General features: G+C 45.0%; 1 protein-coding gene and 1 long non-coding RNA gene across 5 annotated transcripts in view; one reads left to right on the top strand and one right to left on the bottom strand.

The window, feature by feature from the left end:
- hipk2 (homeodomain interacting protein kinase 2) overlaps positions 1-20,273 on the top strand; it is a 74,093-nt gene that overhangs the window by 37,701 nt on the left and 16,119 nt on the right. For all 4 annotated transcript variants that reach the window (XM_031283358.2, XM_031283356.2, XM_031283357.2 and 1 more), the window contains exons 3-6: positions 14,107-14,230; positions 14,919-15,038; positions 16,464-16,550; positions 19,953-20,137. In XM_031283358.2, the coding sequence (XP_031139218.1) occupies positions 14,107-14,230; positions 14,919-15,038; positions 16,464-16,550; positions 19,953-20,137 (516 nt within the window). The remainder of the gene's footprint in view (positions 1-14,106; positions 14,231-14,918; positions 15,039-16,463; positions 16,551-19,952; positions 20,138-20,273) is intronic.
- Positions 485-19,085, bottom strand: LOC118495522. Its single transcript, XR_004897969.1, has 3 exons — positions 19,007-19,085; positions 17,917-18,012; positions 485-1,913 (listed from the first exon to the last, which is right to left on the bottom strand). It is a non-coding gene; the product is annotated as an uncharacterized LOC118495522 (long non-coding RNA).

The following is a 20,273-nucleotide window of genomic DNA, read 5'->3' as shown; positions in this document are numbered from 1 at the left end:
AGCGCAGTGGAGGAGCGGCTCTAAAGGGGAGATGGGCTTTCTCTATTACAGATATGGAAATGGTCCGAGACGTATGCAGTTAGACTGATATACTGCGTGGCATTTACTGAAATGATGAAACAGAGCCCGACCGTAACTATTTACAGACACACACATCCATTAACACGCATACACCCACATGTGCACACTCACATTCAGAAACATTTAAATGTACTGCCAATTGTATTTTGCTGTGGAATCAGCTTTTCTGTCCAATCAGCGTGCTGTTTATAGTGTTTTCTCATTTTTGGAGCCAGTGAAAACCACATAGACAGGAAGTACACATGTCGCTGAGGCTTCTTCATGAGTTTTTGTTTCCCCAAATGCAACATTCCTTGTGGTTAAAACTGTGGGAAATGTGCTTCTTCACCCTGTACATCTGGATCTTAGAGTTGCTGTGGGAACTTTGATGATGCTGATAATGTAATCAGACCTGACTCAACTCTCAGTCAACTCTTTCGCACCTTTAATTGATAGTTTGGGAAATGATAGCACACACACTCTTAATGTTGCTTCTGAGCATACAAGTACGAAAAGAGGAGGAATTGATAAAGAGAATTGTCGTATCTCACCAGGTTCCTGTTTGCAACTTGTGCCATACCTTTATTTATTGCATGATGAGGTCAGTTTCATATACTGTCTATTGACTGCTCTGCTGCTGCCTCACAGTCACAAATGAAGACATGTCTTTTTACCCCTGTCAACATGACACACCTTAAAAAAAAAACCAGCTGCAATAAGAGAATAAAACAATATTCAATGGCAGCAGAATCTGAAAGACCTCATTAACATTCCAGCAACTCTTTGTCATCTTGATCCACTGTTGTTGTAGTCCTCAGCCACTTCGGTTTAACCTGATCATGTACATTTTGAATGAGCCGATGGCAGCGAGAGCAGGACAATTTCTCCTGCAGAACAATTTGAAACACTGATGCAGGGGTGAAAGAAAGATATGTTCTGTTTTAGGGTGTGTGAGATGGTGAGCAGAAGGGGGGAGGAGGGGATGGGGTTGGTAAAAGAGGTTGAGCCAGAGAGGCAGGGAACAGCCCAGCTTGGTGCCCAGCTGTGAAGCTGCCCTCTGGGGCTTTGGGAGGCTGTGGAATGTGGCTGATGTGAGTCTGGGTTTGGGCTGGACAAGGCCCGGGGCATGCAGCTGTGAGCAGGGATGTCTGGGAGAAGGGTGTGTACACATCCATACCTACGTGTTAAAAGAAAGAGAAGAGAGGAAAACAGAGAGACATTCTGTGGATTCATTTATGTGTTTTTTTTTTGGTTTTTTTTACATTTGTGTGTATATCAGTTTATGGGCATGTTTGTATTTATACACACAATGTTGTTTGCAACCTTCTATTGGCCGCAGCTGAGGCCCCATCTCAGGGAAAGGAACATCATTCGGACTCATTTCCTGTTTGAGGGTTCAGGGCACGCTCTTTTGCTTCGTTCACCAGAGACATCTGAATTGTGAGACAGAACCAGATTACAACAGGCTACCTCCCTTAGGGATTGGTCGGTTTGTCAGTCAGCTGAGAGCAGCTTTGTTCAGAGCGAGCCTGTCAGGCGGAGATGACAGCTAGCTTTTGTTCTGGAGATTTCCTGTCCTGTCCTGGGCAAAGGGTCGGTTAAAGTGCATTGAGGAGCCATAGCACCACTCCCTTACTCCCTGCTCTACTCCTCACTCCCTCCCTCTTTTTTTTTCCCGCCACTTGAATTCCCACTGGTCATATTTCCCACTGACCAATTATAGTGCCCAATGTGTCGGGGAGAAGTGATCTGATTGGCTGTGTCGGGGGTGTCTGGGAGGTCAGAGCTGTGTTCATTTCACACTGTGTCCTTTTGGACTCCCTCCAGCAGCACCCTCAGAGCGCTCACACAGACTGCGGAAGAAGAAAAGTGGAGAGAGGGGAAGAAAAGCAGGAAAGAGGGAGACAAATAGAGGAGAAAGAGTGAATTCCTCTGTACACAGCCTTCAGTGCGATATGATTTCTTGCCTGAGAAATCATAAATGTGTCATGTATAGCGCTGGTTTAAAATTCACATTGACTCCAACAGGCACTTCCAGTGCTGCTGCTCCACAGTTTGTGCTCATACTGTAAAACTGTCTGTTGTCTCTCGACAACAAAAAAGAAATGTTCAGAGCCAGAATGCCTTTGTTGTGTGTGTTCAGTGAGAGGGGACGGTCTTCCCTCTGGGCAAGGTAAGCTAATACAGGAAAACACCTGGTTAAGGAAGGCAATCATCAGTTACAGAGCTGTCACAGGACATGCATATCTGTGTGGAATGTTTTTTATTACATGCAAACCACAATGAAAGCATATTTGTCATCCGTTCCCTGGTATGTCTTGTCGTGGAAAAAATATCTCTGCATCCATGAAAGAGCTGAACAATGTTGTCTGTCATTAGACTCCCGAGAGCAACAGTCTCCAATCTCAGGTGGTGCTATCACTTCTTATTATACTTCATCATTTGGCTTGTAAACATGACCGTTCCCCCTGTCTGTATCTTTGTTTATAGGTTTTTAACTTGAGGGCGAAACAGAAACCAAAGACTATCACGTCTAAGGGCAATTTCACGTGCCTAGCCTCAGAAAAAAACAAGAGCCCCTCCATTCATTATGTCTCACGTGCTTCACATTCCATTTATGTTTTTGGCTTGGGTATGTTTCATGGAATAATCAAGTAACCTTGTTATTTTGACTGTATATTTCAAACCAAAGCTAAGGGAAAATTGTGATGACCTATTTTATGACATTTTATACACTAAACAATTTATGAGTTAACGAAACTAATTAATAATGAAAATAATTGTTAATTTCAACTCTAATAGAGCTCAACAGTGACCGCCACTTTTTTACGGCTCTGACTCCGGAAGTGTTTTTCCCCATTCAATTGTTTCATTGACGTTTCGAAAATTGCTTATATATATAGAGTTTTAAGTCTGGAACCAAGCCAACCAGCTACGAGATGAATAGTGAGCATAACACATTTGATTTGGCGCAAAAAAAACATTTTGAAAACGGCAAAAAAGGCAAAGGTACAAGACCGTGTACAGAAACTATCATAGACATCAATGGTAGAAGCTTGCTCTAGCAGTTTCGCAATCAGAGATGTTGCTGTTACACTTAGGATTGTGGGTAGTGTAGTTTTTCTCCATAAGATCGCGGATAAAACATGTTTTTCTTAAAACAAGGTTGATTTCATACGGACTTCTAACTTTTACAGGAGCAGAAACCTTCGTTTCACAACCACGTAGCTCGGGGTCAGTCTACCTCAGATGGTTTAGACATTATGTCTGATATTCTAAATCCTTATGGAGAAAATCAATGGTATTCTTACTTCCGGAGTCGGCTGTGGGCGGGACTGTTGAGGTCTATACTTAGCAACTTAACCCAGAGCCAGCAAAGCCCCTTGATTTCCAGGGTTAACCAGTTGATCTGAGGTAATATGTACATCCTCTGGGATATCAACCCTCACTGTCACTTGTCTTTACAATCACTCACTGATATCCCCCTCTTGGTGAGTCCACCACATTGATACTTACAAGTCAAAGCCTAACTAAGATAATACATTCATGTCTTAATCATACACATAAATGTATTTAATTCCACCCCCGCTCCCCCCATGTGCATATATGGTGGACCTAGCACATGTGATAGCCAGAATAGATACAAGTCAAATTACTTTTCTCTTTGAGTGAGGCCACGACAGCAGAAATAACAATGCCATTTTGTCCATAATAATTGAATCTTCAAGTATGGCAAAGGATAATGCCATATTGATTGTTGCTGTACAGTAATTGTTTACCCTCAATAGACAATGGCATTTTAAACGCCGAGCATGCCTTCATTGTTTGTCATGTTAGACCGTATAGGGGACGGGAGAAAATGATCACTCTCTATATGACACAGGGAAGGAAAACAATACATGGGTATTGTCATTGAGAGGTGAATAACTGTGACTACTCTTACAAATGACTGCAGGGCACTGTTGCTTGGTCAAATTAATTACCTGTCATTGTGACTGATTGTTTTTGAAGACATCTCTTATTATTATTGCCTGTGCTAAGAAAGGAGTTAACGCTGCATTCCACAATGCAGTGGCAACACAAATTAAATATGTATTGCCAAAAAAAGCCAAATTATATATTGTGCGCCTGTGGCTCAGATAGAGATTTGCTTTTAGTTTTGTATTTTCTGTTTCTTAACGGAAATAGAGTGTGGCTTATTTTGAACTAACATGAGAAACATCTGACATAAATCTATGCATAGCCAGGAATGTGTGTGCGAAAACATTTAATTACCAGTAGTAGTTTCTCAGCCCAAGCCATGTGTATTAATGTGAGAAAGAAAGCACAAAAGCACACACCTGTCCCCGTCATGACACGTCTTTGTCTCTTCCAAGACTGATCCTGACATGAGAAACTGCTGCTCGAAGACAGACTCAAGCGAAGACAGACTCAAACGAAGACAGATAGTGTGTGTGGTGTGTTTTTGGACTTGTATTTATAAGTCCAAAAACATACCACACACAACACTATCTGTCTTCGTTTGTCTTAGCAGGAAGTCTTCTGATAAGGCTATGAGGGGATGGCCTATTCGTCCAAATTCCTCCCTAAAGCCTTAATAATCCTGCTGTTGTTTCTCTACGTGATGTACGATTGTAATTCTTGTCAGGGAAGAATGCAGCGTGACAAACGGCGTTGAAAGTGTCTGAAGGCACAGCGGGCAGGCGGCATGCTGGGAAAGATAGAGGGACACACACGAGTCTAAGGAGGGCTGAGAAGACTCGTGATCGGTAGAGGCTTCAACTTTCCCAAAGGACACTCTGGAGGGCGTGTTTAGGGATCGTTGTATTTTCTCTTATACTTATGAGATCGCTGTTATGCGTGTATGATGTTAATTGCGACAAAGCGAGGGCGGGGGGCAGCACTGTACATAGACAGGCAGACAGACAGATAGACTGACAGAAAGCAGACACTGAGACAAGCAGATAAACAGGCAGATATAATGTAGGAGTAAGGCTGGGGAATCATATCCAGGAGGACTCTCCCCTGTTAAATTTTGGAGAGATGGGGAGCTGCTCTATAGGACCTGTGTGAGGTTTAGTTACAGCTCTCTGCGGCCCTGTAGCTTGTCATGAGGCAGCGCAGCATGGGCACCAAGAATTCATGTCACACACAGCAGAATTTGATTAGGCAGGAGATGGTATTACTGCCCTACTGGGTGGGAGGAAGGAAGACGGTAGTCATACAAGGGATAGTGATAGAGACAGGGAGGGGTGGAGGGGGGATGGGTGGAGGTAGTGAAATGTAGCCCATGTACTGTATGTCCAGGGTGCCGTCTCCCCCATGTGCTCTTTCACTTGCCCCAGAAATAAGGAACTAGTCAACCAGAGCAGCATTTGTGATTGAAACTATGTGTGTGCACATGTTTTGTGTGCGTTTGCTTGTATTGAATGGCAGGGAGATGTATGTCATTACAACGGTAGGACGGCGCCCCCGTGGCTCCTAGCTATATGTTCTCAGGCGCCACATTTTAAATGGATTATTTTTTTAACCACAAATCCAGTATGTACGGCTCCGCCAGCCGACCACATTGATTGTGCCCCCTCTTTCTCTCCCTCTATCACTTGATCTCTGTCTTAGTCACCCTAAATCAGCAGAATGGGACATATCAGTGCAGAGCCTTGAGATTTCTTGCTCTGGACTGTATTGGACTATAGCAACTGCTGAAGAAAACTCGACAATAAAATGGCAATAATGCTGTCAACCAGACAGCGGAAAATACAGACAAACCGCAAGAGAGGGAAACAGACAAGCAGATGAGATTGTGATTGGTTTGGCCAGCAGTTTACATAACTGTCATGCTGGGCTTTTTTTGACTGAAAGGCTGTGATATAAATATTACGTTAGATATGAAGTCTATTTTGCAGTTTAGGTCTGGGCTTTGGGCTGCCCTGCTGGGACTTGCACGGTGCTGGACAGATTGGAGCCGGGCGAAAGGTTTAAGTCTCGCTCACTGAATCCTTCATTCACTCTAATCTGCTTTAGTGATCAAGGCTTTGGTGTTAGCAGCAGAAACAATCTCATCTCTGTGTCTCGCTGCTCGCTATGCTGCTTTCCTGTCTGTTTTGGTGAATGTCTCAGCCACGCTGACAGGCTTGCCAGCTGGTTAACCTGGTTGACTGAGTGACTGCGTGTTAGAATGTGTTATCGTCTGTCTGATTTTCTGCCTTTAGTTTGGCTTCACCCACTCGTAGCCAGCTCACTGTGTGACCCATATTTCCTCTGGGCATTTTGACAGTGGGGAGTAGAGACGAACAGAGAATGAGGGTGCCATGGCATCATTCTGAAGGGCCAGTAGTGACTTTCCAAGAAACGTGTCCATCTTTTGTCTTGTGATATATAGTTTTTTTTGCCGTCATGTGATATCAATTACCCATTTTCAAGTTATTATTTTGAGATTCCACTAAAAGTCTGATTTTCATCAGACCCTGAGGGTTGGGTCAGTGTCTGGCCAGTGGCTTGTAGACTGGCCTAATACTGTCTGACTGTCAGTCTACTACCCTAATAGGGCTGGAGAGACTTGAGGCCCTCTCTTTGCGTCTACTACATCTTCTCTCCAGGCTTTTTGCGCAGAAAGCATCTCTGTATGACAGATACCCATCATTCCCTTTGACAAGAGAGGCAGAAGGGACAGAATATGTGTGTCTGTGTGTGTAGGTGAGTGGGTGGTTGTTGATGGAGAGGGCATCCATCTTCTATTGTTGTGCCCAACCTAACCTCTCCGTCTTTCCCTGCCTCATCTCCTTTCTGTCATTTCTCCCTCCACCTCCACCCAGAGCAAGAGGTCTGTGCCTTTGACCCCGTCACCAGGCGGTGGGGGTTGGGGGTATAGAGGGTACTGCAGGGAGCTGGGGACAGCCTGCTGGCTGCAGGTGGAAATGAGATGTATTACTTACAGCCGCATGCTGGAGAATAATAATAACCACAGGAAAAAGGTCATTACCAACAGGGAACGATGAAGCGCTGTATAGACGTCGCAAACAAACAACTGAGCTGCGCCCTAGCTGCGCTCATTGTATGGTTTTTGTGTTAGCGTTGCTAATGGAAGTTTTTGCGAGCTGAGGGATTACAAAACGAGAGCGGGCGGGTCGCAACACTGCTTCTCCAAGGGGGGAGAAATTTTCCATAGCACCAAATGTATTGCCAGGCCAATGCGATATGTGTTTGATGTTCTATGTTACCTAACAGTAAATCTGATATGTTATCTAACGTTGCTATGAACACAGCCCCATTTGATAAACAGCTTGTGTGTAATGACATAGGGTGATGCCATGTGAGAGAATGTGGCATATCCCTTGCGCTAATATTGACTGTGCCACACTTCGACGACAGGGCTCCATGTGCCATGTGTGCCATGTGACAGGGGTGGCCCTCTGCCCACTGAATATTTCAATATATAAAATGCCTCATAAAGGAGGGAGCAGTTAAATGTGAGCTGGTGAGACTGTGAGAGGGAACAGGGACAACCTTTGAGCGTGCAAATTCTATCTATGTTAGCTCTCAGTTACAGTTTACTTCCTCTGAGGTTGCTGAGCTGAACCCTACTTCAGGTTGTGTTGAATCAGCACAAGCACACGCGCAGCTGTCACCCATACATACTTACATACTTACGTCTGCTATGATGCATTTGAGTTGCAGCAATCTGTGGCTTTTTTGCATTATCATAACAGTACCAGTGAACAATTCTTTGGATGTCGACCCCTCCCTCGTCTCTCCTTCTTTCCTTCCATAGGCCTTCATGTGCCTCGTTGTAGTGCATCGCTCGAGTCGCATGGAATGCTAATACTTTACCGTAACAGGTAAAACAGTGACAGCCTCGTCAGCGCTTTGGCTGTGCCTTTTTCTGAGAGCGAGGGAGGCCTGTTTTCAGGACCTTGAACATCAGGAATGTCGCCCCTGCCAAGGGAGTGAGACAACATTTTTCAAGGACTTTATGAAAAAGTTTACCTTGTCCAAATATTCCTCTCCTCCTTTCCACCCCTGAACCACCTGGAACACACAGTCTCTAAATTTAAATGCAATCTACATTCTCTGCCTACATAACTGTGCAGTACTGCTATGCCTGGCTTGTGCGCTGTGCAGCAATTTCTGATTTGATGAAAGCAGGTGGAGCGGTTGGAGAGGTGTGTATGTGTGTGTGTGTGTGTGTGTGTGTGTGTGTGTGTGTGTGTGTGTGTTGTGTTGGTGTGAGCCACAGGTGCACAGTAGGGGATGTATCTCTGCACATTGATTTCACAGTCAGCGACCACCATGCAATATATCTAGAAAAGTGTTTCTCTATGGTGCGTCTTCAAAGAGGCTGTGGAGGAACTTTTGATGGCATGACTATGTAGATGAGTACCCCGGGGGAGGAAGGGAGTCATTCACAGCATCAACCCGAGCCTTTTACATTAGGCAAGGGCAAAGCAGGGGCTGGAGAGAGAGGAAGAGGCAAAGAGAAGGGAGGACAAGGAAAGAAGAGAAGGAGATAGGGGAGAAAAGTTAATGGCAGGCTCTTTTCTCATGAAGTGCTTTATGCTCTTTTCTCATGAAGTGCTTTTCCCTTTTAGCATTGGACAGCTATCTCTCTCCTCAACCAGCACTATATCACAACAGTGCTCTCAACATACCCAGTATAACATCTTATTTACCTCCAGTATACATGTTGCTCTTTACGTATAACTGCCTGCCTATTGAATAAAACATAGTTGCATAAGGGACAATGATGAAGTCTTTGAAACAGAGAGGAAAGAGATCAAACCCATTACCATAGACTGGCTGACATTGTGTGTGTGTGTGTGTGTGTGTGTGTGTGTGTGTGTGTGTGTGTGTGTGTGTGTGTGTGTGTGTGTGTGTGTGTGTGTGTGTGCGCGTGTGTGTGTGCGCGTGTGTGTGCGTGCGTGTGTGTGTGTGTGTAAATGCTGCGGGGTTCCAGGGATCTATCAGTCTCCCGTCTGGAGCCAAGCTAAGGGAAGGTCAGCCTGATGGATACATCCTGACATGCACACAGCCTGTGATGTCAGCTGTGTGTGTGTGTGTGTGTGTGTGTGTGTGCGTGCGTGCGTGCACACTGTATCTGCATGTGTGTGTGGGGGCTGGCAGGCCAGCCAAGCACAGGCACGGTTCAACAGAGCAGAGGGCGGACAGGAAAGCGGGGAGGGAGTGCTAGGCTGGCCTCGGCGCTCTAGTTTGAGGGGTTTGAAGTTTGGTTTTTTTTGCTGGCAGAGGGCTTGTGAGGAGGGGGTGGATGGTGAGGCCGGGTGAGGTGTAGGGGTTGGCTTCGCTGGCAAAGGGGGTGGGTGGGTGAAGGGGCTGAGGTATAGGGGTGGGCTGGGGTGGCAGAAGAAAGGCTCCATTCATGTGTCGTGCCATCTCTGGCTCCCAAGGGAAGTGGGGCTCATCAGTGACCAGGCCAGCTGGGAGGATGTCAGCATGCAGACTCTCTCCCTCTCTCTCTCCCTCCCTCTCTCTCCATCTCACCCTCCCTCTCTCTTTTGTCAAGGGCCAGTGCTGTCAGAGCCACTAGCCCAAACACTGAGGCCTCTCATGCAGTTGGGTCCCCATTGAGTTCCAGAGAAAGCCTCTGGCTAGCCGGTGGTTTGCACATACACCGTCTGTACTGTGTTTGACATAAAGGGTCTGCAGCGAGAAGCTCACCACCACCCCCTGAGAGGCACTGTCTGTGGTAGCCGTGCCAACTGTAGATGAGCTAGGTGGGGTGCGGCTTAAATGGTGATAAGTTGGCAGTGTCAGCTGAATGTAGCACGCTCAGATGGTGTATTCAAGCATCTCGGTTCCAAAGATAACCAGGTGGCAAGAATGTAGTTTTTAGCCACGCTAGTGATGTGATCTCTATGGTTAGCAATGGTTTTCCCCTGATTTTCCTCTAGCACCACCATGAGGTTTCTATTTGCGGCTTACCGTGACTATTGGATGGATTGCCAAGAAATTTGGAACAGACATTCATGTCCACCTCTGAATTGTAGTAACTTTGATATTCATCTCACTTTTGGGTCATCTCATCATCATTAAGTCAAAAACTTTAAGTAGTTGTTTTTAACCAAATACTGAAAAATGAAAATTCAACTCAAAGAACCACTGTGCCTAACTATAGCCTCAAAGAGCCACTGGCATGACTGTACACGTGTCTTGTTCAGTTTTTGACCCACAAAAAGGCAGACAAAACAGTAATTTATTTTAGGCTTAGAGTAAGACATTATTCTTCTATAGGATTTTGTTTTTTAACCCCTCTTTAGTTAAGTCTTGAAAAGTTTTTACAATAGAGATTAACTATGGCATCCTATTTGGCATCAAAAACTGAAATGGTCCCATCTGCATAAATTGCCAATGTAATGTGCTCTGCTACTTTAGAAAGGAAAGGGGGGCAGGAAAGGAGCAAGGTTTGTGAGCTGCACAGATGTGTATGCTGTTTATCATTGCCAGCGAAAGGCCTGCATCAGCAGCAGCTGTGAGGCGCTTTGCATGCAATGGCAGTGGTGCATTGGTAGGGGCAGATTTGCATTTGTGGTTTCATATTGTGAGCAACGATGTTACTCCTTCTCTCTTCCTTCCTCCCTTGATTTGCCATCTCTCTCTCCATGTCTCTCTATCTCTCTCTTTCTTTCTCTCTCTCTCTCTCTCTCTCTCTCTCTCTCTCTCTCTCTCTCTCTCTCTCTCTCTCTCTTTCTCTCTCTCTCTCGGACTTTCGCTGAACGGGAGGAGCTTTCTGTGAGAGGCAGAGGAGCCATGAGAACAACCTAAGTAGAGCACTGGAGCATAACCCAGGAAGGTCCAGGCTGTAATGGATCCAAGCATAACATCAACACTAGGAAATCTCTTCATCACACATGAGGGCAAAGTCCATGTGGTTGTGGCACACAGCTATACACATGCATAGAAACATTGTACTAAAGCTGAAGACCTTGTACTAATTCTGCTCTAATGAAAGTACATCTTGTTGAAGTTGGCTGTTATGAAAGCCACCTTTCTTCTTTGAGATTAAATGTGGCACTGGCTCAGCTTTGCTGTCAGTTTGTGAGCTAGTGTGAATTACATACCATGATGGTGACTGGTGTTTGAAGTGACTCAGTTCAGTGTCTTGGTAAAAAAAAAATGAGGAAAAGTAGAAGGTCCTGTGGTCTGTATGTGTCCGCTGGAGTCACCGTGATCTGGAGGACCATCTGATGAAAGGGTTTCCTGTGGCTTTCATCTCCACAGTGTGTTCTGATGGAGAGAATTTCCTTGCAGCTGAGTCAAAAACAGCCTTGTGTTGTGAGAACAGCCTCTGCTTTTTGCAGCCCGCAATGGCTCATACATATTTTGGGTTTCTCAAAGTCAAATGAGTTTTTTGGAGAACTCATACTCACACAAATAAGAGGGTATGCCTACATGTTTAGTGTTTTTGTGTAGGAATTAATCCTATTTACAGTAGATGAGAAATGCGCCACAGAACTGCTGGGCTGCTGTAGTATATTGTATTCATTATTTGGTTAAAAATATTGCAGAGGTAGAAAACACAATATGTGATGATGATGGAGTGCTGCCTGTTTCTATTATTAACTTCTGCGCAGACAGCGTGATAAGCACAGTGTGAAAGTACAAACAATAATATTTGAATGTATAAATAGAATATAATCTTCACAAACCACTGTGTATTGTATTCCTGAAGACTTTAAATTGACCCAGACTCGCAATACTGCATAACAGGATGGTTAAGTGTGTTTATGAACAAGTGCTTGTGGATTAACCACATCTGCTGAAAGTGAAAGGCACACCAACCTTCCTGAAAGACTACTCCTGATAGTTTTAACTTCTCTGTGTGGTGGTGTGCCTGTGTGTACAGCTGTTATTGTTCCCTCTCCCTTACATCCACATTGAAACTGCAGCCATTCTAACAGGCTGTTAGAGGAGGATCATGCTGACCCCGGTCCTGGTGTCCGTCTCTTTCCTACTTTCAGCAGACATCGCTGTTCCCTCCGCTATCGCCTCCTAGCAGACTCCTTTATATCTCTTTGGCAGCCCCTTGATAGATGTCTCGGCTCATTGTGTTTGCAGGTGTTTTTGTACTGGTGTGTAATGGTGCCCTAAGATACTGTTGCTATAGTGTTGTCTTGGTGTCTGTTCCACTGCTGCCATCGAGACCCCAATAACCACCTTCTGTGACGGGAGCTCTTCATTCAGCTCTTCCCTGCTCCCCCTCATTTGCTTTATTTGTGCCTCTGTCTCTCTTGAACTCTCTTCCTCTTGTTCTGGATTATTGATTCTCTTCCGCAGTATGTCATCGTCTATCCTCGTGACGTCTTCTGCCTTTCTATATTAGACCCATCTGAGTATACAATGAATCGCCTGTGCCCTTGCTTTTTTGTCAGCGAGCGGTGAATAGAGGGCAGAGAGCTACAGTTGGAAATTAGTTTTTAAGTATGTGAGGCATGTTCATTCATTCTCCTCCAAACCCCCCAGCTGCCCTCGAAGACCCCCCCCCCCCCCTCCCCCAATAGGCATATAAAGTCCTATAGCGTCCCCCCATGCTGTTTTCCACATTCTCTGTTTCCCTGGTACCTACAGTTCCAGCGGGACCAAGGCCAGGCCCCCCCTCGTTTCTCTCGCTGCCACCGAAACCCTGCCAGAACCCATGTAGGCTTTTGGGGGGGGGGGGGGGGGGGCTAGCCTAGTTACCATGGTCACGACAATCAGCATTGTGAACTCGGCCATGGATGAGAAACTTTCCAGGATCAGCCTTTAGATCCTGTGATCTGTGCGTCATGCTGTTAATGTTATTAATAGATAGAGAGAAGGATTTCGGTTTCAGTAGTCCAGTCTAGATTGAAGTAATACGAAGGACAAGAGCTGCTGGCAATTTTTTTTTGGAGCAAGGTGACTAAATTTCATACATAGGTAACATGTTAAACCAAAAACGTCCCCAATATGGTGATGATAGCCAGAAGACTTCTTGAAAGTGCTTTGGATTTTTAGAGAGCAGGGTCACTGTGTTCTTGGTTATTTTAAGCCCCATCAGACACGTGAGTTCACAAAGAGTGTATTAGTCTTTCTGAAAGGATATGAAGCAGGTTGAATGAGAGTTGGCAATTGTTTTGGACTGCGGGGCTGCTCAAATAACTGAAGCAATATTTCTTCTTTTTTATCAAATCATAGATATTTATCTCCTCTACCACTGAAATGGTCTCTTAGTGTATCACTGTACTATATGTGTGTATGTATGACTGGGAAAAGCCAGTGTCTAGGAATTAAGCACTGGCATTATTAACTCAGATGCAGCCTGCTAAAAGCTCGTATGAAGCTCGTTGCATCCTCTACAGAATATTTATGTTGGTTTTATTTTCATGGCATAATTACTTCCACGTTGCTTTGTGGCCGTGGACCGTGAAACTCTGTTAACATACCCCTCTTCCATCACACAGTCCCCATGTCTGACTACCAGAGATGGGGCTCAGTGATTGGTGCTCCTGCATGCTTATCAATCAACAATCTGCAATGTGGCACCTTGGAAACTGCCTAAACAAGTGATATGAAGGAACACCCTACAAGGCTACGCAGTGTGATCAATGTTAGGATAACATAACAGCCTTCAGACATTGAAGATTAATTGATTGATTAAATGTTTGTCCTGTCTGTGGAAAAGTGTGTTTGCGTGCAAAAACAAAATGTGTACTTGTGTGTGTATGTTACATTGACTTCGGGAATGTTGCTAAAATTTGTGGGCAGTCTCCAGCTCACTCCTACATATGCAGTGCAGATTACTTCCTCTTCTGACCTGTGCGTACCACACTGGGCTGCTTTCCATGAGCTCATAGGAAGTGTGAAGAGAAGCTTCTCACTATGCCTGTGCTAGATATGACTTTACATTGAAAATGGTATTGTAGTCACGTCACAGTTATAATAGTATGTCTCATTTTTCGGAGTCTTTGTCAGTCGCAGCCGAATCCCGTTACAGCACCAGCTCTGCTCCTTATGGTCTTATACATTTGATGTCTGATTTCTAACCATAGTGTGTGTTTTCTTTTTCCTCAGGGCTCCGGAGATCATCCTGGGCCTGCCGTTCTGCGAGGCCATAGACATGTGGTCCCTGGGCTGTGTGATAGCCGAGCTCTTCCTGGGATGGCCCCTCTACCCGGGAGCCTCAGAGTACGATCAGGTAACATATAATGATTGCTTGGACCTCCAACATGTCTCCTGACCTCTTCGCAACTCCTAATTGTGTGTGTCCTGGCGCTAGCATAAACATAAATCTTAGTTTATTGCAGTTATGTACTGTATGTGTATGCATTTGTGTGTGTTCTAGCTCCGTGAGTGTGCGCTTGTGAGTGTGTTTGGGAGGGTGGGATGCTTCTCCAATCCCCCTGACAGCCCCTGATGATTCTTGCGCAGCCTCCCTGTTTATCTGAACAGATGCCACCGAGCCACTTGTCCAATTAGCGCAGCCCCTGTGCTCCAGAGCAAGACATTGCCGCGTTCCCCCTTCTCTATCAGTCAGATGAGGCTCAGTGGGAAAACCTTGAGCAAGTTGTGCTCCATCACTGAACAAGCTTGCCTGATTTTTCACAAGCCCGAAAAAACTTCACAAAGTGTCTCATTTACAAGTCTCAAATCAATCTCAGACTTGAGCTGAGGTCATGTTTGGGTGCTATGCATAGTACAGCCAGATAAGTCTGGAGTAGTTAATGTCGCCTAGGTTTTCAATCTGCCAAAAGAACATTTGAGAAAGAAAGTTTCAGCCTTTTTTTTTTGTCATGGGAAAGATTCACCGTGTTCTCAGATTTATTACAACTTATGTCATGCTCAATCAAGTCTCAAATGCAAATTATTCATCTTCTGTCTTGCAGATCCGGTACATCTCACAGACTCAGGGTCTGCCTGCAGAGTATCTGTTGAGTGCGGGAACAAAGACCACCAGGTTCTTCAACAGAGACACCGACTCCACCTATCCTCTCTGGAGACTTAAGGTACGACTGGAATGATACAGATGCATGCACACAAACACACAAATTCTTTCCGATAGCATCAAGAACATCCTTCTAGGAGCAGGTGATATTTTTGCCAGCAATATCTGGTATTCATATTCTCCAAAACTCTGGCTACACTGTGTGATGCATTTGGCGATCCAGGCTATAAACAAAGTCAGAGGGTAATGAGAACAAAATGGATCTGTGTGAGAGGATTTGGCAAATGGAAGCCCAGCCTGATGGATCCAGCTCAGAGGGTGTCTGCGCCAACCATTCCCACTGTCCCTCCATGTAGGCCACTCAATAAGGAGGTCCGCTCCTTTCTTTTTTTTTTTTACCCTCATTACCTTAAGTTGAACTTTTGTCACTCACTGAGTTCTTGACTAAATGGAACTGCAAATACTGATCCATTTCTGCAGGGAATGGCGATGCTTTTATCGTGTCTGCTCCGCCTGGGCTGAGGATTGACCTGTTTTTCGAAGAGCCGAGTGCATTTGTGCACTTATGAATGCCGGAAACATACCACACTGACAACACGGATGATAATAATTGGCCTTCAAATGAAGACTTACAGTAACATACAGAGTACAGAGTGTACATGCTCTCGAGTCAGCTGCCCATGTGCTTTTTAGCAGCTGTCAGGTAAATGTTTAGCAAATCGTTCATGTTTTTTGTCAAATTTAAGAATTACTCAGTTCTCTCTGAAAAACGGTGTTACCGATTGGGTTTAGGAGGCCCTTTGTTAAAACATATTGTTGTTATATAAGGGGGTTTCTGAGGTCCTGATGATAGGAGTTGACAACAGCATTGTAGGGAAGAATCCCAGCTTGCTCTTGACACCACTGCTTTAACTCGTCATGGTTTTCTACTGTCTTTGGTAAGTGGAAAATCAAACGTCAAGGCACCCTGACCACTTTTTTTCCACTCTGAAGAGTGACTGCTCAGCTTTAATTTGACCTTGCCATGTGTTTCCACGTAACAGCAGCTGCATACTTTGCTGACTGTAATTAAAAAATATTATGTGTTCACTCAGGAGTTTTCTATAGTCAACACAGATTAATGTTGTGCAATTTTTCAAATCTTTTGAAAGAGAATGATCACGTGTTTATACTTGTCTGTGCATTTTCATACAGTTTACGTAAATGTGTGTCTGTGCACTGGTGTGAAACGTGTGCGTGCAGTGCAGTTTATATTCTGCGCATTGTCTCAGTGATATAGTGTGTGTGCCTCCACATGCCGTCTCCCCCGTCTTCCTTGGCTGTTAGATGAGCGTTTGTGTGCTACCCCAGGGTTGCTCGGAGGGCAAGCCGAGTCCTGCTGCACATCAACAACAAGAGGCTGTAATGAGCCAAATGTAAATAGTGCGTTTCCAGAGGGGAAGTGTGATGGGATTTGAGAGGAACATCTGCTTCTTGTCTCCCGCAGACTCCAGAGGACCACGAGGGTGAAACAGGGATCAAGTCCAAGGAGGCTCGCAAGTACATCTTCAACTGCTTGGATGATATGGCGCAGGTATGCTGTTTTAGTAACACATAGCATAAATCTTTTCCCTTGTCTCGAATCAGACAATAGATTTATTATCTTGCCTTTGCTCTGTCTTTTGCTTCAATTACATCCACCTGTCTCGCATTTGAAGCTTCAATTGATGGGTCAGGTCACGGCCCAGTTTGAATTATCACATCCCAAGAATTATCCATCAAATATTTGAAATCCTTTAAAATATTTATCCTGCCAAGGCCTGATCTCCACATGCAGCGTAGCGCTGCTTCTATTTAGAATTTTACAAAGTGAAATGAAAGCAGCTGTTCACTGAAACCCCTCCTCAACTCTGCCTCTACTCTTCATATTGCTTAACCGCCATCTAATAAGTAACAGACAGACATTTGAGCTGAACATGTGGTGAGGCTGGTGATGTACAGTTTTCTTTCTGATTTAAGCTGGATTGAGTGTTGTGGCTATGTCTTCACTTTGTACGTCTATAATACATACATGTATGCATGTTGAGGGCAAGGGCACAAAAGGTTTTACTCTCTCTTCCCCTCTCTCTCAACACACACACACACACACACACACACACACGTTCCAGAAGATCCCCACCAGTTTTTCAGACCGGCTCAGTGGGACACACACACCATATTGTGTCTTCATGACTCAGCTGGCTCTCCCGGCTGCCCTGCATGTCACCTGTGGGAATCCATTTGTTTCGAAGATCTCACATAACCCCAGGAAGTAACTTATATAGCAGACTTTTATATGGAAAGGCACAGCCACTGAACACGGCTACATCTAATGTCACTTCCTTCTATGATAAATTAATCTCTCCACGGTGGGAAAGTTCACATGTAGCCATGACATTTTGATAAGACGTGCCTGACAGGGAGATGATAGTGAGCGTTGTTTTGTTCACCCTCACTTGGCCAAATACTGGTGCTGCTGGCAGATATGGCCCCAGTGACGGAAAAAATTACAATGTTTTTTTTCCCGGGGCCGTTCGAATCTGTGACAGTACTCTCTTGTCATCGTGCACCTCGATATTTCCTTTGACAATCACGAGCCAAGAAATGAGTTAAGTAGGTGAATTATTTCTTTTGCAATATGGTCATCTAGTTACACAACCAGCAGCACCTTCTGGAGACTGTCTGTGTCGTTACGCAGTGCAAGCAGTGACTTAAGTGATGGAGACAATTATGGTTGTCCAGTAGCGCCCAGGGCCGTTGTCAGGCCTGTCTGGAGTAACGTGCTGTCGGCTGGGACAAGATAGTATCGCTGCTTGGACTTGTTGAGTTTACAGTAAGCGCATACACACACACACACACACACACACACACACACACACACACACACACACACATGCAGCACAGAGTTTAATGAAACCAACCTGCACTGGTATGATATCCCCTGGGTCATCGCTGTCTCCTACGCTTCAAGCTCTGTGTCCCATCTTCCTTTCACTGCTGCAGCCATACTCGGCTTACTGCAAAAACACAAAGGAGATACAGCAGAGCTGCACAAGCTTAATGTGGAAGAAAACTGCCTATTTTTCCCCATCTCACTATCGCGACCGTACAAACAAGTCAGCATTGTGGACATCTGTCTCCGCGTGTATAATGGATGATGTAGCTGAAGGCCCTGAAAGACAGAGAGAGTGGGTGCCAGGAAGAGATAATGAACTCATGATCTCAGCCATGGGAAACGTGGGGAAGCTTTAGTTACAAGTATATCTAATTTGAGTAAATCAGAGACCAAATGCAAGACCCCACTTGAGGCCTGATGTAGAAAGAGGGAAGGCCTGCGAAAAGATGGATTTACTTTGAACTGCAATCCTTCAATATCTCTGTTGATAAAAGTGAAGCCACGGCAGAAGGAGCAGCATGGCCTTCACCTTTCTTTTATTACATACACTTATAAATGCACTTTTTCTTTCTTCTCCTACTCTTCCCACTGAGAAATAAAGTTTATGGGGAAATCTGCACACGTCGTAGTGCTGTGCAGAAGACAGGCCAGCATCCTGCATGCCTAGCTCCACATCTCCTGAGGCGTAGCCCGATCTGTCTCACTGCTCGACATCTGCCATCCCTGCCCTTACTCCAGAGTGGCATGTCAGTGCACAGATGTGGTTCCATAAACAGCCGTTGACATTCAAGGCACGCAAGGCTGACCATGTTAGTTGAAGCCCCTTGTCTTTATCTTTTTTGTTTGTTTTTTGACAATTTCATTCAAGCAAAATGTCAAACGTTACCTTTTGTTGTTATTGAAGTAAAAATGAAGCACGGAAATACCTTTTTAATTAATATCCTATATTAACGATAGGGAGATTATTTTTTCCTCTTCGGGCTTCTTCTTATCCAGCCTGATTACTGTGGCACCCCTGAGCCAACTCCCACCTGCTATGCTATGTGCAACCAAACTGTGTACATTTCCCAAAGTCATCTCTTCCACTGGCAGAGGACGATGTGATTATTTCTCACCTCATTCTGCAGATTATTCCTTTATCACAGCCAGTGGAGGTGGCAAGCAGGGAGGAATGGTTACAGAGCCTGAATAACCTGCATAGAGAAAGAGAATTGGATCAGATCTGCGGTGTTGACTGGCAGCACATCTGATAGCCCCTGGAGCAGGCCTACAGATAAGCGCTGCGTCTTTATTAAAAACAGGCCTGCTACCTCTGCATGGCAGTCACAATAAACAAGGCTGCCTGTCTGTTGCCATCGTGCCTGTCTCTGTCCTCGCACTGCCTGACAACCTCTTATTCGTTTAAGCTCAGTCTAGCTATATCACATACTTGTCCCCTTTTGTTTCTTTCCTCACCTTACATGACAACCCTAACCCCGTCTCTAGAATTAGTACCCTGCCTCACAAATCCAAAGCTTTTCATTACAGCAAAAATCTGCAAAAAATCGGCTGCTTTGGCCAGTATTTATCCACAACTCAAGCCGCAATGTCTAATACAGATGAAGCGACACAATGTTCCCAGAATTGCCTAGGGACATATTTAGGATAAGTTGTCTCATGTCAGCTTTCTCAGAGGCTCTCATAAAATGGTGTCCTTTGTGAAAGTATTTTTTTTTTTTTAATGACTAGCCAATGGCAGCGTTTATTGGGTTCATGTTTTTTGTTTGTTTTCACATCTCAGGAGCAGATAAAAATCTCAGCGAAGGCGCCAGGAGATATTTCAAGTGGCGCTATAAATACCAGTGCAAATGTTTATAATGTCACTAAGGTGCAAGGTTATCACTGGGCTCTGTGACGCTCACACTGATACCCTAACGTATGAGCCCTTGGGAGTATTAATAGGCCTCTGTATGGGAATAAGTTGTGGGAGAGATTGTTCTCTGTCGTCTGCGGAAACAGAGACATTCAGTACTCAATCTGCCATTATGCTAAGATGCTTGTGTGTCTGTTTCGTGCCTCCAGGTAAACATGACGTCCGATCTGGAGGGGAGCGACATGCTGGCAGAGAAGGCTGACAGGAGGGAGTTCATCGACTTGTTAACCAAGATGCTGACCATTGACGCAGACAAGAGGATCACCCCTATCGAAACGCTCAACCACCCCTTTGTCACTATGTCGCATCTCCTCGATTTCCCACACAGCACACAGTACGTGCCGAACAGGCCCAGTTGTTGTTGCTGTTGTTGTTGTTCGAACAGTGAAATGAACAATCTGCCAATGTCATAAGACACAGCACTCATTCCTTCTCCCGTCTCTCTCCCTCCCTCCCTGTCCGTGCGTGCA

The sequence above is a fragment of the Sander lucioperca genome, chromosome 7, assembly GCF_008315115.2.
Source record: "Sander lucioperca isolate FBNREF2018 chromosome 7, SLUC_FBN_1.2, whole genome shotgun sequence".
In the NCBI taxonomy this organism is placed as follows: Eukaryota; Metazoa; Chordata; class Actinopteri; order Perciformes; family Percidae; genus Sander; species Sander lucioperca.
The sequence above is the reverse complement of the archived record's forward strand: the minus strand, read 5'-3'. Positions and strand labels throughout refer to the sequence as shown.